We start from the raw sequence: 18,037 nt of genomic DNA on the forward strand, positions 1-18,037 counted from the left end.
GATAAGTCACCATGGCACACAACGGTCACCATGGTAACTGCACAAACACTGCATTTCCGAGAAAACAAGTCAAATGAAGTTGATACACATTAGTTGTATCTCGTTCGAGAGCTCCTTGGAGGGCTTTTTCCTTGGCCAGGGGAGACTGCCAGGACTCACAAAGGATATCCCCCATTTGAGGGTGGGGATTCTAAATATGCATCACTTGGCTTTGCTTCTCCACCAGTGGTTTCTTCAAGGTGTCTGCATTGTTTGTGCATTTATTGCATGTATAAGGCCACTGGGTTTTCCGTATCAGGAAGCAGCAGAGCTCTGGAAGCACACACACAAGAAGTGGAGACACCTGAGCGAGTACTTCTCTCCCCGGCGGTGCTGAATCACAAACATGACTGATATAGAGCCAAATGTCAGAGCACCACCATGAATACCAATGCTCACAATACTGCTTCCAAGATGGAGCGGTGAGCAGGATCAGAATTCATTTCATCCTGCGATAAAAAACAAAATAAAAAAATACGTATATTAAAAAAAAGACAGTAAATGGGAGTTGCTAGGAGAATTGGATGATTGTGGGAAGCCGGTGATAAAAAAGAATCAAATGTAGAGGAAGGCTGTGAAAGCATGCAGCAGCTGTTGTGGTAAACAAGGAGTGAAGAGGAGATGACAGACATTGAAAGAGAGATGGCACGGGGAGAGTGAGGGAGACAACAGCGTGACACTCACTGTGTTCGGGCACCCACAGAATGCTGGGCTCAGCAGTTTCTGAAGGTTCTCAGACAGAAGAGGTGTGTGTGTGTGTGTGTGTGTGTGTGTGTGTGTGTGTGTGTGTGTGTGTGTGTGTGTGTGTGTGTGTGTGTGTGTGTGTGTGTGTGTGTGTCTGCATATAGGCAAGCAGGTTTGTGTGCTTACTGAGGACTAGGGTTACAAAGGGGTGGAGAGTTTCCGGAAAGTTTCAAGTTGGGTGTCTCAATAAGCTTTAAAAAAATCTGATTTGAAGTTAAATGTTCATAAATATTATAAAACATGTTGAACATGCTTTTTACAGTCTAGAATGTTTGCCAGGACTGAAATAAAATAGTTAGAAGGATTTAGTGCATTTGGGTTACTTTAAATTGAGTCAATTCCCGTTTATTCCCGTTAATTCCCAAAATTCCTGTTAATTCCCATAAATTCCCGTTAATTCCCATGGAAAGTTTCCAACTTTGAAAATTCCCGAAATTTTGCAACCCTACTGAGGACAAGACGTGTGCTCTATTGTATGTAGGTGTAGGGATGTGGAGGACTGACTGTCAACTGTGAGAACATAGTGTTTTTGTGTGTGAAGGGGGCTCACTGAAGCACGTAATAGAGACCTGGTGTTCATAGCATTTAGAATGATGACTCTTTTAGCCCCTTGCTCTTAACGCGCCCCACTCCCCTATTTCTGATGCCTTCTGGGAAAAAAGAACAACAGTGAAAGACAAGGTGAGCAATCCTCAAAGGGGGCAGCGGTGGAGAGGCGGGAGGACAGAGAGGACATGAGGAAGGCAGGGGGAGGAAGGAACACATTAGCCTCTTAACCAGAGTGTCACTCAAGTTGGCAGTGCCAGCCAGCCAGCGCTGCTCGCTCGCTGCTCGCTCCACAGCCACTCCCAGCCTTTCAGAGGGATTTATGCCCCACACTGACGCTTGCTCAGGCCTGGGGCTTTTTGCCAGTTCACGTCCACTGGCCTTTTATTGCAGGGCTCGAACAGGCATGATATGTGCAACTCATAGAAAGCCAGCAACAAGAAATGGTATACGACAAAGACGACTTGTATGTAGAAAGAAGAGGTTAGCTTGTAATGATGAGATAACTTGTAACTCTGCTGTGTTGGTTCACTCTAAACACTGTCCTAGTTTTTGATTTTGATTATTTAAACTTTCTTAGTGAATAAAACACACACACAAAGACGTGATAATTTAATCATTCATCCAGAACATTTGAAATATTCGCTATTGTTCTGGATTCTGAAAGAATGGCTGCTTTTGTCCTCTTTCACATCATTTTAAATGACATGTCTTTGTGTTTTTATACAAAACAGGCAATCTGAAGAACTCACCTCTGGGACATTGACATTGTATACACTAAATGATTACTTGAAAAAAATTAATTGACAGGGTAATTGGTTATGAGAATAGCAAGCCCCGTTGTCACAACAGATTTGTTCACTGAGGAAATTGGAGGGTGTATACCGTGGACGGCAGTAGAATTACAAATGCGACTTCAGCAATCAGGCCTCTAACACCATCTGGCCTCTCATTAGCCTTGGCTTGTATTGGCCATGTTGTTTATACTAGTTGTAACTTGTGTATAATTTGTGTTAAGGTTTTTCTCGTTCCCCCGAAGGTCCTGTTTTGCTTGCTGTTTGCTCCCTCTTCCCTATCCCTTCGAGTGTGAGAATAACAGCGTATATTAGTCATGCGCCATGAGTTTCACTTAATCATATCTCCATTCATGAATCACTATGTGCACGGTCAAGTGCATTAAGCCTTAAGACAGGCCAGCGAGCTCTGCCACTGAGCTGCTTTCAGAATGTAATTCCTCAGCATGCAAGTTCCCACTAGCAATCATGAAAATGGAAGAAAGCAGCAGCGGGTTATTTGTGCAAAGCAAGGCAAAAAAAATGAGAACAGGGGACTGGAGGTGTGTGTTTTGCGGTCGCTGCACACACTGATCAATGAGTATTTCTGATATAATTAAAAATGAACAACAGCGTGATTTCAACAGATCAATTCAAAGAGTGGGCAGCATCAATAGCTTCTCTCGCTGCTCCGTCTTCGACAACTTCCTTTGCCTCGCTCCAAATGTTCCCTCTCAACCCCTGTGGGAGAGAGACCCACAGATACAACAATAGTTCGATCAATAAAGGGCCCTACTGTCCTAACCTCCTCTTCATTATAAATGTGACCCTGGGATACCTCTGCTATAAAGCCAAAATGAGATCCAGTCAGCCTCTTAACAGCGAGAGATAATCTGACACAAGCAGAATATCGAGTGCAATTTCCAAAAAAAAAAAAAAAAAATGCTTTTGTGTAATGAACTGTGGATGTAATGTTTCCCTTGTGTATTATCCGCTTCTTCCAGTTTTATTTTTGTTCATACAGTGACGCATCAACACCACTGTGCACTCACTGACTGTAATGTAAACACATCTCATGCTGGTGAGAACTGAGCCATAGGACATAATGGCATACGATTTTTTGAAGGGATACATTGTTATGAAAGTTGATATTTGCTGCTTGGTAACATAGCTGTGAATTCAAAACACTAGTGCGAAGAGTGGAAAGTGCTCCATCCACTGCTTACACCACACATGCCATATGAGGAAATTCATGTTTACATTGAGGAAATAGCAGAACAAACTAGTGATTCGGCTGTATATGCAACCAATCACACGCTTTTTATTAAAACAATAAAAGACCACTTAAAAACCCCTAAACAAATGAAACAGTGGAGAGCACATGAGGTAGGAAACTGACACCGGCGTGCAGGAGTGAAGGTAGCTCAGGAAAAGGGCTGCTAGATAGTTAACTAGTAAAGTACATGTGCCCTTAAGAAGCATCCCAAATATTGCGTGAGTGTATTGTTTTTTATACACATTAAATCTATTTAAAAACATTACAGACCTGATTTCAACTTCAGATAATCCTTCTGTTGCAGGTGAGTCATTGAGAGAAAGGAAAGAGAGTGCTGGGTGGGGGGGAGGGGGAGGGACTGGGTTAAAGTGTGCCCTGGAAACTCCAGATGATAAATACAGCATTCACAGCCTATAAGGACTCATGCCACCTATAATCTAGGAGGTTCACCCTTATCTGATTATGATTGCGGGGTAAAGAGGATTTAGGTGCTAGTGCCTAAATGCTTGGCTGTGCTGATTAGAGGCCCGGTCGAAGGCTTATGTAACCGGGAGACTGCAGGGGGGTAGAGGTTGTGCTCTTCCTGAATGACAGACTCACCTCCTGCAAAGCATTCTTCTAACTTCCCGCGGAGTTCAAATAGGACGATGCGGTAGAAATGCTAACTCTTACAGGTTACAGTTATTGTCAGCCACTCTGCCTAGTGCACAGAGGCTTGAGAGAGAGAGAGATAGAGATAACTGACTTAAAACATTGTGACAGGCTTATGGGTATGATTGGAGACCCACAGACATTAATCTGATTCCAGCTGTCAAGGCCAGCGCCCTGTAGGCAGGCATTTTACAAAATAAGCAAAAAGTAACTGAAATCCATTTGCCCAACAAGCTGACAACCTTTTTTTTCTATTAAATGCCAATGCCCATTGATATAACTTCCTGAAGACCTGCCGCAATCCACGCAGGGATAAAAAGATTATATTTATTTTAAAAACAAGGTAGTAGACCTCCTGCTTTTATTTGACCAAGGGACGCATACTGTAGAGAACATTTGACTTAATGCTGACTAAAGGCCTCTCCCACTCCTCCCTCCCTCTCCCCCTCCCTCCCTCCCTCCCTTTGCCTCTGTCTCTCCTGCTATCAGAAAACTACATCAATACACACAAAAGGATGAATGCTGGCTTCAGTGCCGTAAAAGCCTGGAAGGAAACGGACAAACGGAGAGTAAGAGGCTGTCGGCAGGGATCTGTAACTGTTGTGAAGATACAGCACACCATTTTGCGAATTGAATTAGCTCCCTGTCAAACTGGCAGCTTTGCATTCACATTGACACCCTTCTGCTGTGTTGCATATCCAACCATTCTTTAAATTAATGGACAAAACTAAATAAAAGTGTGCCTGCACTCAAATAAGACAGATGCATATGACAAATCTGACATTGGCAAAGAAAGGCTTTTTGAGGTGTCTGTTACGTTCCTTTATAGCACTCCAGCTTCCTCACGTTGTGTCATCACCGTTATCAACAGTGTCTGTGGTGGGCGGACTATGGCTGCTCCCAAGCGTGGGAGGACCAAACAGCACAATTCTGCGCCCATCCAGGCCCATTGCATTCTCACTAGCTACAATAGATTATTAGATAAAGCAAAGAGTAATGGTGCCCATCCACATTAAGAGCAAGCACAAGGCTAGACATGGCTGACGTAGGGGAGAGGCGGGTGGGGGGGTTAAAAAATAAATAAACTTGAAAGGTCTGGCAAGTACAAACATTGATCTCTCTGAAATGCTCTGAATACTCTGCCATTATTTTTCCAGGGCTGCCCAGACTGAATGGACTCTAAAGTGAAAAGAAAATCTCAGCAGCAAGATGTTTTCTCTCTTAGAGGGATAGTGCATTAGGCGTGTTACAACTTTAATATTTCACATGACATTGTGTCGTATTGGGAAAAGCTTTCGGCGAACACAAATCAAAAAAATAAAAAGATGCTGCTCTCGCAAACTGTGCAACACATATATTGAAGCTGCGCACCGTGGGCATCCGCGTAACAACTGATGGCATGCATTTATGATACCGGACCCGCTCATATGTTAACGCTGAAGCTCTCAATAAATCACTTGTTGTGTAGGAAAACCATGGTCGTCAAGGGCCACGGAACGAAATGCATCGTAGGCATCTAATTGCGACTCCCCGTCACATTAATGAGACACTTCAGGTGGCAGGTTACAAACTACATTTACAAGTTATTTGCAGCAAGAGCTATCTTTGCAGCAGTAATGTTTGGTGAAGGATGATATATATACACAGGGAAATGTATTAGCAAAAATGCTTACGGTAACTCAGCCTCCTAACAGCAATACAGAGATTGGAATGGCTTCCTTGTGTGAGCCTGTGTATTGCTGTGCAACACCCGTGACTCAGAGTAAACAAGAGAGGGTCAGGGCAACACAAATCCTTCTGGCTCAATATCAAGGATGACATGCTCTACCTGATTAATGTAAATTATAGCCTCTGGTAAGGAAACAATAGCAACATCCATCTTTTTTTTTAAAAACATAATTGCCTTTCACCAATGTTCCATAATTTAGTAGCGCATGGCCAGTGGCTATAGGCTACAGAGATGTAGCACTATAAAAAAAATGAATGACCAATATGACTTTTCTGCAATTTTTTGGACAGCTTTTTTCAATATTTCCAAAATGCATGTGTCGTGGAAGTTCAACTATGGATATTCTAGGTGGAGTCTCCCACAGGTATACAACACGAGTTTCTGTTGTGACGTTGACTTCTCACCTTTTCCCCAGGGACGCTCACCTGCGGCACGCCAAGCACCAGATAGAAGCAGACACGAAGGAACTCCCCGCCCCCCTACATCCTCGTCACGCGACCGAAAGTCACGCAGTAGGCCCTAACTCAGAAAGGCCACTGCATTAGCCCCGGTACTCTTTGTTTTGACCATTGCATTTATTATTCATTGGGGAAGGTTTGCAAAGATCCAGCTCAGCATCCTGAGGCGTAATTTACATGACTGCTTCTCTTACATCACCCCCCCCCCTCTTTCTCGCAGGGCTTTCCTCCGCCACTGGCTTTCCTGCCATCTCTCTTCCTTCACTTGTGGCTTTCTCTTAAATCCATTCTGCTACTTCTCTCTGTGCAATGTTGGCCTTTTTCACTCAGCAAGGAGGGCTTGGCCGTACTCCCAAAAGGTGGAACTGCTGTTACTGCTGATGAACGTAATCCTAGCTTGATTGACCCTGCTGGAAACCTTGCTTAACCTTAATTAAAGGGCATTAAAGGGCTATCGGTGCTGTAAAAGCAGCACATTGGGCTGTTAAATATCTGATTGAGGCAGTGTTAGAGAGAAGGGAAGGGAGTGAGAGAAAAAGAGGCAGAGAGGGAGAGAGCATATGTGTACGCAAGAGAATTCCATGATTGCATTTAACAAAGGGCTCAGGTTGCTTCGTATAAAAGCACACGGCTGTGTACCAGCCTAGTAATGGCATTTCCTTGGTCAAGGGCTTTTTAAGGGTTCTCACTGCAAGCAGCTTGCCCCTGACCTCGGGGAACTGCCATCTGACAGTCTAGCAGCCCTGGTATGCTATTTCAAAATGTTCGTCCAGCTGTGGATAACTTTAGTGCAATCACAAGGATGATCCATTAAAGGGTCACGTTCAAGTTCCCCCCTCGTAGAGCACTCGACAAAACATCAATGCACTTTGAATTAGGATGGGATTTCCTTTAAATGTTTCACAGGCTTCCCCCACACAATAGTGAACAGGTCAGCGATATTGAGATATGTCTGGAGAATGGTGGGGTTGCACCGAGCAGGTAAATCACATTAAATATCACACAGCGGTATCACATTACCCCACTGCTGTCACCTGAGTTTGCCTTAAAATAGATTTTTGCAGTCCCCTTATAATTGATTCCTGTGATATACAGCAGCCCTATGGCGCCTGAATACAATTATTAAGCTGACATGGGAACCTTGTCAATCACAGATGAGTAGTTACTTGAGGGAGGACAAGCCACACAGGAATAATACAGGAAGGATCAGCAAACATATAGTATATTCCTATACAAGGATCAGAATGTGTTCAAAGTCATTACCATTTTTTTGTGTGCCATTTTTAAAGCTGAATAATGCGCTATAAATTTAGCACAATGCTCCAGGGGTCTGAAATTGAATCTAGTATGATTTCCAAACTATCTCAGCCAAAGGGTAAAAATTTGTTTTGCTTTAAGGGGAGAGACCGCAACAATGCACCACACCACACATGTACAGTAGAGCACATCAAGAGCTGCATTACTCATGTTGCTTTGGTCACACACACATACACAAACGCAAAAACACAAACACACACACAAATATGCACACGCACGCACACATGCACACACACACACACACATACGTGGCTTGTGTATGCTTATGATCCCTGACATGGAATATAATCCCGGCCAGCCCTGCCCTGCGCTGTCTGATGATGAGATCAGGATACTGGAGACCAAAGGTAAATTACCAGTGATTGGATTTCATCAAGGTTGACCTACCTAATTGAGGATTTAGTCAGAGTGGGGATGGAATGAGGAGGCGTTGTAGGAGGAGTGGAAAAAGATTGTATCTATTTATTTATTTTTATACCAGGGACAGCCTTGACATGGCTACACAGGGCCTTTGATTTCTATGAGATTCATCATGAACGTATGAAGGCTGCATGTGACTGATGCAGCACTTGCCGGAAAACATGTGAATTTGTGGGAGAGGAGAAGCCTCTGTGACGACCTCAAAATCCCAAAATAAACATTCTCAAAAGTAAATATAGTCAAACGGCTCTGGAAGCAGCAGTATTCGTCAACAACACACACCTGTAAAAAAAAATAATAATAATAAGATTTGACATCACCCTGTCATTTGGCTGACTCACAGTCAGATTCAAGAAAGAAGGAAACCCAATCAGCGAGTCAGGCCGACACATAATAGAGCAGAGACCTACTTTACACCGCTCGCACCAACAGATTAGCCTTGTCACAGCTCTGTTGATAGATCGGGACTTACACTGACACACTTTATACCCGGCAAAAAAAAGCAACACTTGTCAAAGCAAATGGAGTACAAAAGTAGCTCCTGCAGTGATAATACTTCTGTACCATTGCCATAACTTTACTTTTGACTATACCGAGATGTTTGCTTGCATGTCACACACCCACTTCCACATACACACAAACGGTAAGACTGCAGTTTTTTCTCGATTATTAATGAACCTCTGACAACTGTTGCTATACTTACAAAGATGGAAACCAGACAGATGGCGTAAGAAAACACCTGATGCCAGAACAGTACACGACTGATTCGGATTGATAAACTTGTGCTTGTTACCTGTTGGTTTTTTTTACAGGTGGGAGTAGGCCTTTAATCAGTGTGCTTGTAATGTGTTATGATCCAGGCAAAGTGTCTGGCTCTGTACGTGATCAGGAAAGGGTGGGGGCGGGGGGGTTGATCACACTTCCAGTTTGGGTTAGCCCTTACCTTGGCAGCCACCGAGGAGCCGGGCTTCTCCAGGAGATCCCACAGCTTCTTCCTCTTGTCCGGGCAGCAGGTGTTGTCAAACTCTATCTCGCCCTCCCTGTCCCTCATGGTCTCTGCCTCGCGCCGCAGCTCCTCGTTCATCTGCTCTTTCTTCTGGTGGTAGCGGGCTTGGCAGCAGGACTCCAGGTAGATTTCGTCGATGCCCCAGTAGTCCAACTCCTGGCCAAAGGAAAGGGCACACATCTCCTCCATCATGTGCAGCTTGCCCGTGCGGTAGAAGTTCAGGATGGAGGTGAAGGCCCCCGGGTGCCGGTCGAAGAAGTACTCGTTCTCGTTGAGGCTGTAGTCGTCGCAGACCTCCATCAGGGACTCGTTGGTGTTGCAGTCTCGTAGCTTGCCCAGTCGGGTCCTGGGTAGCCGGTCCAGGGTTCGCCACAGGACCTCGTGGTTCAGACCCCCCACGTTAAGGCGGACTCTGCGGGAACGGGCTTTGGTGCGGATGATGTCGATGGGCTCCGGGGGCAGGGAGGGAGTGGTACGGATGCTGGTGGGCTTGAGCCCGGCTGGTCCAAGCTTCTCAGCCATGGTCGATGGACAAAGGAGACTTATTAGGGGAAAATGTTACGATGACCCAAAAAAAAATAAAAAGAAGGAAAAAAGCCTAAAAAATTATATAGAATTAGGTTGGATCCTCTTTAGGGAAGTCCCTCCATGGCTGGAAAACACAAACAAAAAGAGACAGTTTGTGAGATGACTAAAATGACAGATCACGCACAAGTTAATCAAGCTTGGCGTAACATTTTTAACTGTCCTTTTAATGCTTTTTTGTTTTGGAGCAAAAACACAAATCAGCTCTTTTCAGGTGGCTCTAGGACACGGTCACCTGTCAGTCGAAAATAGCAACAGATGCTGCGTGGTGCTATTGATCCCTTTCATCACATTTCTAAGAAGGTGTTAGGCGTAATCAATGATTTTGTTTTAACAGTCAATATGGCTGCTTTGCTTTGTACTCCACTCCAGCACTTTTTATGGCCGTACTGAGGGAATGAAGTCATGCTGGAGCACTACTTTCTATGCAGCCCATCAGTCGAAATGGGACTCAGCTGTATAGGTCAAGAAACAAATGAACTGAAAGAAGCCTTAAAATCCATTGATGTGATCTCACTATCTTTTTGGAGGAGGCGTGTGTATCAGCAATTTCTTGAGTATTGTCCTGTTTGTCATTTTCAAAATATATTTTCCCTGGCCACCTTTGGATATAATAATCACATTTTCTGACGAATATAACCAATTGTACATGAAAATAGCCTCTATATAGAAATACTAATTTTTCCAGAATTAATACAATGTATCTTACTTCTTGGATAAGTCCTCAAAATGATTGCAAATATTAGAGTCTTCAAATTATTAATTGAAGCAGGTTACCATTTTTAATTGGGATCAGGGCCGCATCACCCTTCTACCAGGACTAGATGTTCTTGAATGCAACAGTTCTTAGTTACATTTGGTTCTGTCTGATTTTTTCTACCAAACATACTGTATATCACAATTCGACAATCAAAACTGAATATTATAATTAGATGTGTATAATAATGGATGTGAAGATACATTACAGTGAAAATATGTGTTCTTGACTTCTTCTGCAGTCCTTTAAATTTCAAAAACACTGCATACCTGTTACGCTACAACGTATGTTTTGTGTTCTGTAAGATTTTCATAAAACCAACACCATCTATATCATCAGCCTATGCAATCTGTACTGACAATGTGCGAATTCCTGTTCGACTCTCTTCAAAGTGGTATCCAAAAAAAATGTAAAGTCACAGAAATAAAGCCTCTCTCACCTTGCCGAGATTAACCACCTTTTGCATGCAAACTCCTCTTGTTCCTACGGGAGTAAAGGATGAAAAGGGAGCCGGGATCCCCCTTCGGTCAAGCGGCCACGACTGAAGAGAGCACTCCGCGGACGCCGCACAGGGAGAGCGCGTCCCACATTTTGTTGAAAAATGAGTCGAGAAGAGTAGAGAGGAGAAGAAACAATCAAATGTCTTCTTCTACAAGGAATCAGTAGGACAAAAAACAGCGTTGTTTAGCCATCGGAGCACTGTGGAAAGAGTCCTGCCTCCATCCAAACAGCTTGGGGCGTGCGGAGGAGACGGGCTCACTGAATCACTGTGCTGCAGACGACGTGCGCGTAAAAGGCAACGGAAAGGAACGGGATAAGCGAACTGCGGAGTGTCCCGCTGTACACTCCACAAGGAGGAGCGGAGGGGTGCACACGCGGGCTGCACCATATCCTAGAGGTGAAAACCTCTATGCATCTGGGTGGCAGATTATAGCCTACACAGCAAAAATGAAAGTAACTCTGTCAAATCCGAAATATGTGATTTGGATATTATGATTGTAGGAGGCGCGAAGAAGTATTAAAGCACATATTGTTTTGTTTCTGTTAGTATGAGATATCATAGCATTAGCACCATAGGCTGTAACCTCGATCTCATATCTTTGAAAACACATCAGCAGTGGACCAAAAAGGCTGCTTTTGAAGTGTTGGGGGGCAAATCTTATTAGGTGCACAATTTGCCAAAGGGGACCTTTAGTGAAATGGCCATGAAATATTATGTTGCCGGTGACTGTAAATGCACAATAAAAGCCTGGACTTTTACTTTGCAGCACTTTGCAATGAAAAATCTTCTCCCATCAAACCAGTACTGACAATATTTATTTGAGCCTCTCGTAAGATTATAAGTACAACAAATTGCTTCCTTTACTCACGCCTAAACGCACGCACACACACACACACACACACACACACACACACACACACACACACACAGGGCTGCCTTTACCTGCCACAAGGCCCTGGGGCTGAGAGGTTTCGTAGCCCCCCCCCCCCCCCCCCCCCCCCCGGGCGGCGGTCTTACAATACAGATGCGTTAAAGCCATGTTTGTCTACACCACAATATCTCTATTGATGAAATACAAAATCACTTAAGGTAACATGTACTTAAACTCCTTTCTGGTCTAATGAGTTTTAATAACGAAACACACATGGTTGGTTACAGTGTTTTTCCAAGTTATTGTGGATACAGCGGTGGGGACCCAGGACCTTCTAGGGGGGTCCGGGGGCATGCCCCCCCGGAAGAAAAATTTGAACCTTTTAAAGTAAAATGCATCAATCTGGTGCACTTTGAGAAGAAAACTAAGGCTAAATCAACTGTGTCCTATGTGAGCTATTTTCTGGAATCATTTGGAGACACAGAAATACCAAAAAGCAGAAACAAAAATATAAAAGGTTTAAAAAATCCAGTCAGTCAGCATTCCATTTTTTTTTAAATAATCCCTTATCCCAAAGCTACTTCTGTCTTTGAATTCTTTGTTTTGTTTTTAATGGCTCAACTCAATATAGGCCCTTGATCTGCGTTGCCCCGAACAATGTTATTTAAACAAAAATAACAAATTTACTGGTGAATGATAGGCCCCTTGATCTTCATAGGCCAAAAATAATGTGATTTTTTTTTCCTTTTTCTTTAATGGTTCATGATGGGCCCCTGATCTCCGTACGCCCCGCCCCCCCACGAAGATTAGGGGCCTATCATGAGCCAGTCAATAATCTATTGTTTTAAATGACAATGTTCGGGGCCTTCTTAGATTAGGGGCCTATATTGAGACAGTACATTTTTTTTTTTTTTTTTTTTGAGAGGCCCCTGATCTTCGTAGGCCCTGGGGCTTCAGCCCAGGTAAGCCCGTGCATTAAGGCGGCCCTGCACACACACACACACACACACACACACACACACACACACACACACACACACACACACACACACACACACACACACACACACACACACACACACACACACACATTACAAGTAGCAACTAAAACCTTAACGCTGTCATTTCAGATGATCCATTCCACTTAAGTAAAAGCAGCCAGTAACCTTTTAGGCCAAAGACAGGAAGATGACCTGACCGTTTTTCCACTTGATAGAGGCACCCAGGCCGAGGCACCTTTTGCCTCCAACTAATTAAAACCCACCTTAACTATTGGCTGTCAATATCCCCCCATTTAAAATGAATACATATGTTAAATTATTTATTACTTATTACTCCTCAGATCGTTACCTACACTGCTGGAGTGTTCTCCTCTCTCTTCTCTTTCTATCCCAAGTGTCGGTTGAGCATTTCCCCTTAGCTAAGCATTTATAAGAAAGAAAAAGATTATGCTTTGGATATGTGTAATTCATTATCGTGCCATGTTCCTTCCTTCCACTGAAATGTGATCAATAATGCTGCATTAACTAAGTGGAGCCGTTGCGTGCACGTATACTATATCTGAACTGTGTGGGAACTGAACTGCTGTATGGAGGTCAAAGGTTTCACCGGCACTGTCCAAATGTCACGTATGATACATGCAGATACACAGATCATGCACACTTAACATATGCAGTATATACCACTGACATGTGGAGCTGATAAATTATTTGGATTCAGCCCCCTGGCAGACTATAGGCCACCTCCATCTCTTTGCCATGCAAATTTGATTTGAATATGGCAAGATGGTTACACAAGGTTTGGCTAGAGATTTTTTAATAACCTTGACACTCTGATGACATTCATTTGATTTGTGTTCAGGACTATAGGAGTGAAGCATCTCCGTGACCACTAACTGACAGGCGTAAATTATCCCCTTGATGACAACAAAAAAGGCTGATGACACAGTTGTTAATTACTAAGGGTACAGAGAAATTATTAGTGGCAATTGAGCGTGTCCCCTTTAATTAATTATTATCAAACTGGCAGCCAATCAGCTATCCTATGAGTCATGAAGTGTGAGGTTTAGCAGAGACATCATGATCGGCAGAGCAGGATTGTGCACTGCGGCTTCTAAAGCAGACAAATGTGTGATGTGTAGTAATGTCACTTTGTGTCAGTGAATGGTCCTAGCTCCCTGCTAACAACACCTGCGTTGCATGAGGGGCTCCGGGGAGTGGAAGCCAGCCAGCATACCACCATGTGGGCAGAATAACTCTAGTTAGCAGCAATTACCAACTGCCCTTGAAGAAATGGGTTGATGCACCGCAATTAACTACAAAATGTTTATTTTTAATTTACTTTTTTGTTGAGGGTTATTCATAGAGATGAAGTTCGGCAGTTTTTTTTATTATTTAAATTTGTGTGTTCTACGTGGGCATGTGTGTGTGTGTGTGTGGGTTGTTGCCATAGCGACCCAAATTTTAGCATCATGCTGAAGAAAAACACTTTGGGCCATGGAGCCAGCTAGACTTGCGAGTTAGCACGGCTTGACAGTGACTGAAACAACTGTTTGGTCAATTAACCTTTGCTGCCTGTATTCATCCATAGATAATGGAGAGTGAATGCCACGCGTAGAAGTTCTGCGTTCTGCGAGTGAAGTCTGTGAAAAGTGAGTTATGAAGAAGACCTCAAGAAGGTGAGGAGCTAACATAACCCAAACAGCCACCTCCAGCTCTCCTCCTTGTGAGCATATTCTCATCAATCCCAGGCCAAAACAGGTTGACTGACTACGCCGGCTGCCTCATCCCTGAGCCGTCACTGCCTGCTGTATTTTCCCTTTCGAATTCGTCATAAAATGTGTCCACTCCATCATCCAAACAACACCGTGGACACACTTGCTATCCACAGCTCCTGCCTCTGACGCTGTTGGCACATGAATGAGAGAGAGAGAGAGAGCCACCATTGGAGATATACACTGAGGAGCAATGCACCGCTTCCCAATAAGTAGCTAAGTGTATTCCCTTCTAGATAAAGAATATGTTAGTGCATTCGGCTCCTAATGTCTAAGGCCCTGTATTGCATCTAGAATGGCTCTGTGTGCCGTGGAAGTACACACAGGGAGAGAAAGAAATGTGGATGGCTGTAATTTACCGTGAGCTTCTGCAGGAGGACAGGTCACATTCAGTTAAATTACAATAATAAGCATTCAATCAATGCTGGTCACCTTTCTATAAATAGAGAGCTGCAACAGATTTGAATGCTTGTATAGAAAAAAGAGAAAGACTTGGGTGGGCAGGGTTAAACATGCAAGCGTGCTTTCTCTCCCACTCCATTTCTCCGCTTGCCTGCTGCCAATGCATCGTAATTTGAAGGCTTGGATATAACAAGGTGCCATTCATTATTCTGTGAAATTCATAGTTGAGGGAAAGCCCATAACTGGCTCGTTGTGAGGCCACCAACTGTGAGCCCTGAAGACGCAATGATAGAGTACAGTATGTCCGTGTGTGTGGCTTTGTGTGAACATGCTTGTGTGTGTTTTTTGTCAATAAGGGGGAGGAAACACGCCTTAGCAGCAGCCTGTTTATTGTCTTTGGCTATAATTAGCTGCCGGCCATGTCAAGGTCCACACAACCACCCACCTACAGTGGGCAGCAGTGGCCTTTTAATATAATGATCGACCGCAGACCCAGGTCATTACTCTATGTCATCTCTTCCTTCATCCCAGAAAGCACACCTGTTCACCTCTGATGCTGCCCACGGCAACTAACGTGGCAAAAATGCACACAACACAATGAACAGAAACATGCTTTGGTATTTTGTTCTGCAAAATACAACTATTGTACTCAGGGTGTCCGGGGGGGCTTATTGGTTCATGTCTGTAGCCAAGCCGCCATGCAGCCAGTAATACCTGGTTTAAACCCAAGGACCAAGGACCTTTGTAAGTTGTCATCTCCCTCTCTATCTACTGTCACTCCACACTGCCATCAATCAAAGTGAGGCAACAATGTCTTAATAACAAATCTAAAAAGATATATACCCTGTTTTCATGTGCATATGTAGTCAACAGCTCTCAGGGCCACCGCGCTAAGGCTGATGCTGCTGTTAGCAAGGGACAAACAAACATGATTGATAACCCCATCCTGCTGGTTATGTTTGCATACTACACCCTTAGCCATAGATCACAAATTGAATAGGGGTTGTTTTTTATTTATTTTTATTGGGATCCCAACTGCTGGTCAACTGCTTTCGCAGTCATGTTGTCCAGCACAGCAGAGCACATGGAAGGAAGACAGAAAGAAATACGCAGTGATGCTTTACTCTCTACGACTCAGCATCATTGTTTACCAAATACAGGATGCCACATCCTTTGCCGCACTCTCAGTCTCTTTAGGAGTTTGCAGCCATACTCATCAACATTCATCGGCGTGAATATTGCTGCCTTGCAGGGTAGACAAGATGCTCAGCGCTGCACCTTAACCCATAGTGCTTGTGGCAGCATGATAATGTGAATGTAATGCACTTGGTCTAATTGCTATGAAAACACCCAGGCTGGCAGTTTGGTGTGGTATTACTGTCAGGAGTCGTCCTATGAGAGTAAGCATTTTTAGGCATTAATCAGGGCAGGTGTGGCACCACCAGCGTGTTCCAGTGATCACTGTGTGTTGTAAATTGAAGCGAAAGACAAGGAGCAGAGACCATGGGTTGAATAGCAATGAACTCACTAGTGGTGTAGCTGGCATATTAGCTGTGCTCTCGGTGGACTATTTGGTATTTTCAGTCTGCACCTGACTTGTATTCATGTATTGAGGCTGTGCCTTTTAATATACAGGTGAAACTCGAAAAATGTGAATATCGTGCAAAGTTCATTTATTTCAGTAATTCAACTTAAAAGGTGAAAATAATATATTATATAGACTCATTACATGCAAAGTGAGATATTGCAAGCCTTTATTTGTTATAATTTTGATCATTATGGCTTACAGCTTATGAAAACCCAAAATTAAAAATCTCAGAAAATTTGAATATTACATAAAATCAATAAAAAAGGGATTTTAAATACAGAAATGTCAGCCCTCTAAAGTATAATCATGCATGTGTACTCAGGTGTGGGCCCCTTTTGCATGAAGTATTGCCTCAATTCCTATTCCTTTTCCATGATATTCTAATTATATGAGTTTCCCCTGTAAAACATACAGTATTTTACACTGTAGATTTGTCTGAAAGGACAAACCTTTACTTTTTATATCATGTGCCCTTGTGACATGACTGTCTAATTTTTGCCCAGCTTTCTCCCTGTTTAACATTTGTAAAAGCTAACATTACCAAAATAATTTCCCCATGCATAAACGCCACCCGCTAATCATTGTAAGATCATTTCAGTGGATCACTTGTGCTGACGTAGCACCACGGTTGCCTTGTTCATGCTGCCATAAGTCAGAGAGTTGCATTGATACTGTTGTCAGTTGTGTAATTGGGTCCACAGGTGGTGTTATGGTATTATGAGTCCCTCTTTGAAATAATGTGAAAGATTAATCATTTGGACAGGAAACCAAAACTTGCCCACTCCTGGGAGGTATATCGTGATGGGAAAATGATTTTCCTACTCTCACGAATGAACCCAGGAGAAATAGGGTGGAGGACTATTTAAATGCATGTGTAACGCTGACATGTATCTTTTTGCAGAATATCTCTTTGTTAAAAATGGCCTAATTAAGAAAATTCAAATTCCAAAACACTGATGGGCTTCATACCATGACGTAGACAAAACAAATGTATTTTGCAACATAAACATGCAATGATGAGGATTAACAAAACTAGCCACGTATTGCACTAAATGATGTTATGGCCCACTGTTATATTGACATCGTACTTAAGAGCTAATTGCATTTCCGGTTATGTTTCCCTTTTGGCGAATACAATGCTAGCTGAACACAAAAACTAATATATTGTGTGTCTATATTGAGTTTTGTTTACTTTAGTTTTTCCCCACCTGCATTCATATTTCATTAATTTTTCTCATGCTTGATCCATACCTCATTTACTTGATTTATGTCTTCATGTCAGCATTATGTGTCCTGCTGTGAACACACCAACAGGTGACAATTGTTTGCAAATCAGGCTAACTATAGGTGTGTGCGGACATACGTTGTCTTTGTGTCGAGCTAAAAGCGGAGCAGGTGATGTCACGCTATCTTGTTCCCTTGTTCGCTCACCTTGTTGTTTACCTGTCATGACGTGGGTCTGTGGTCACGTTGAGGAGATTGGGCAACAGCGTTCCTGGGCTTTAAGGGCTTTAAGTATTTGAGATGGCATTGCACTGACAGCCAATCCCCCTTCCCCCCAACTGGACTGTGTATGTGTCTGCCAGTGTGTGTGGGTGTG

At 43.3% G+C, this 18,037-nt stretch overlaps 1 protein-coding gene across 1 annotated transcript in view; it reads right to left on the bottom strand.

Annotated features, from left to right (window-relative positions):
* The window catches only part of kcnb2b (potassium voltage-gated channel subfamily B member 2b), a gene marked incomplete at both ends in the record, with an annotated part of 73,875 nt that extends 64,394 nt beyond the window's left edge, over nt 1-9,481 (bottom strand). The window contains one exon of the mRNA XM_080049814.1: nt 8,897-9,481. Within this exon, the coding sequence (XP_079905940.1) occupies nt 8,897-9,481 (585 nt within the window). The remainder of the gene's footprint in view (nt 1-8,896) is intronic.
* Nucleotides 9,482-18,037: the final 8,556 nt, after the last annotated feature.

The sequence above is a fragment of the Ammodytes marinus genome (assembly GCF_949987685.1).
Source record: "Ammodytes marinus genome assembly, chromosome: 21".
Lineage (NCBI taxonomy): Eukaryota > Metazoa > Chordata > Actinopteri > Uranoscopiformes > Ammodytidae > Ammodytes > Ammodytes marinus.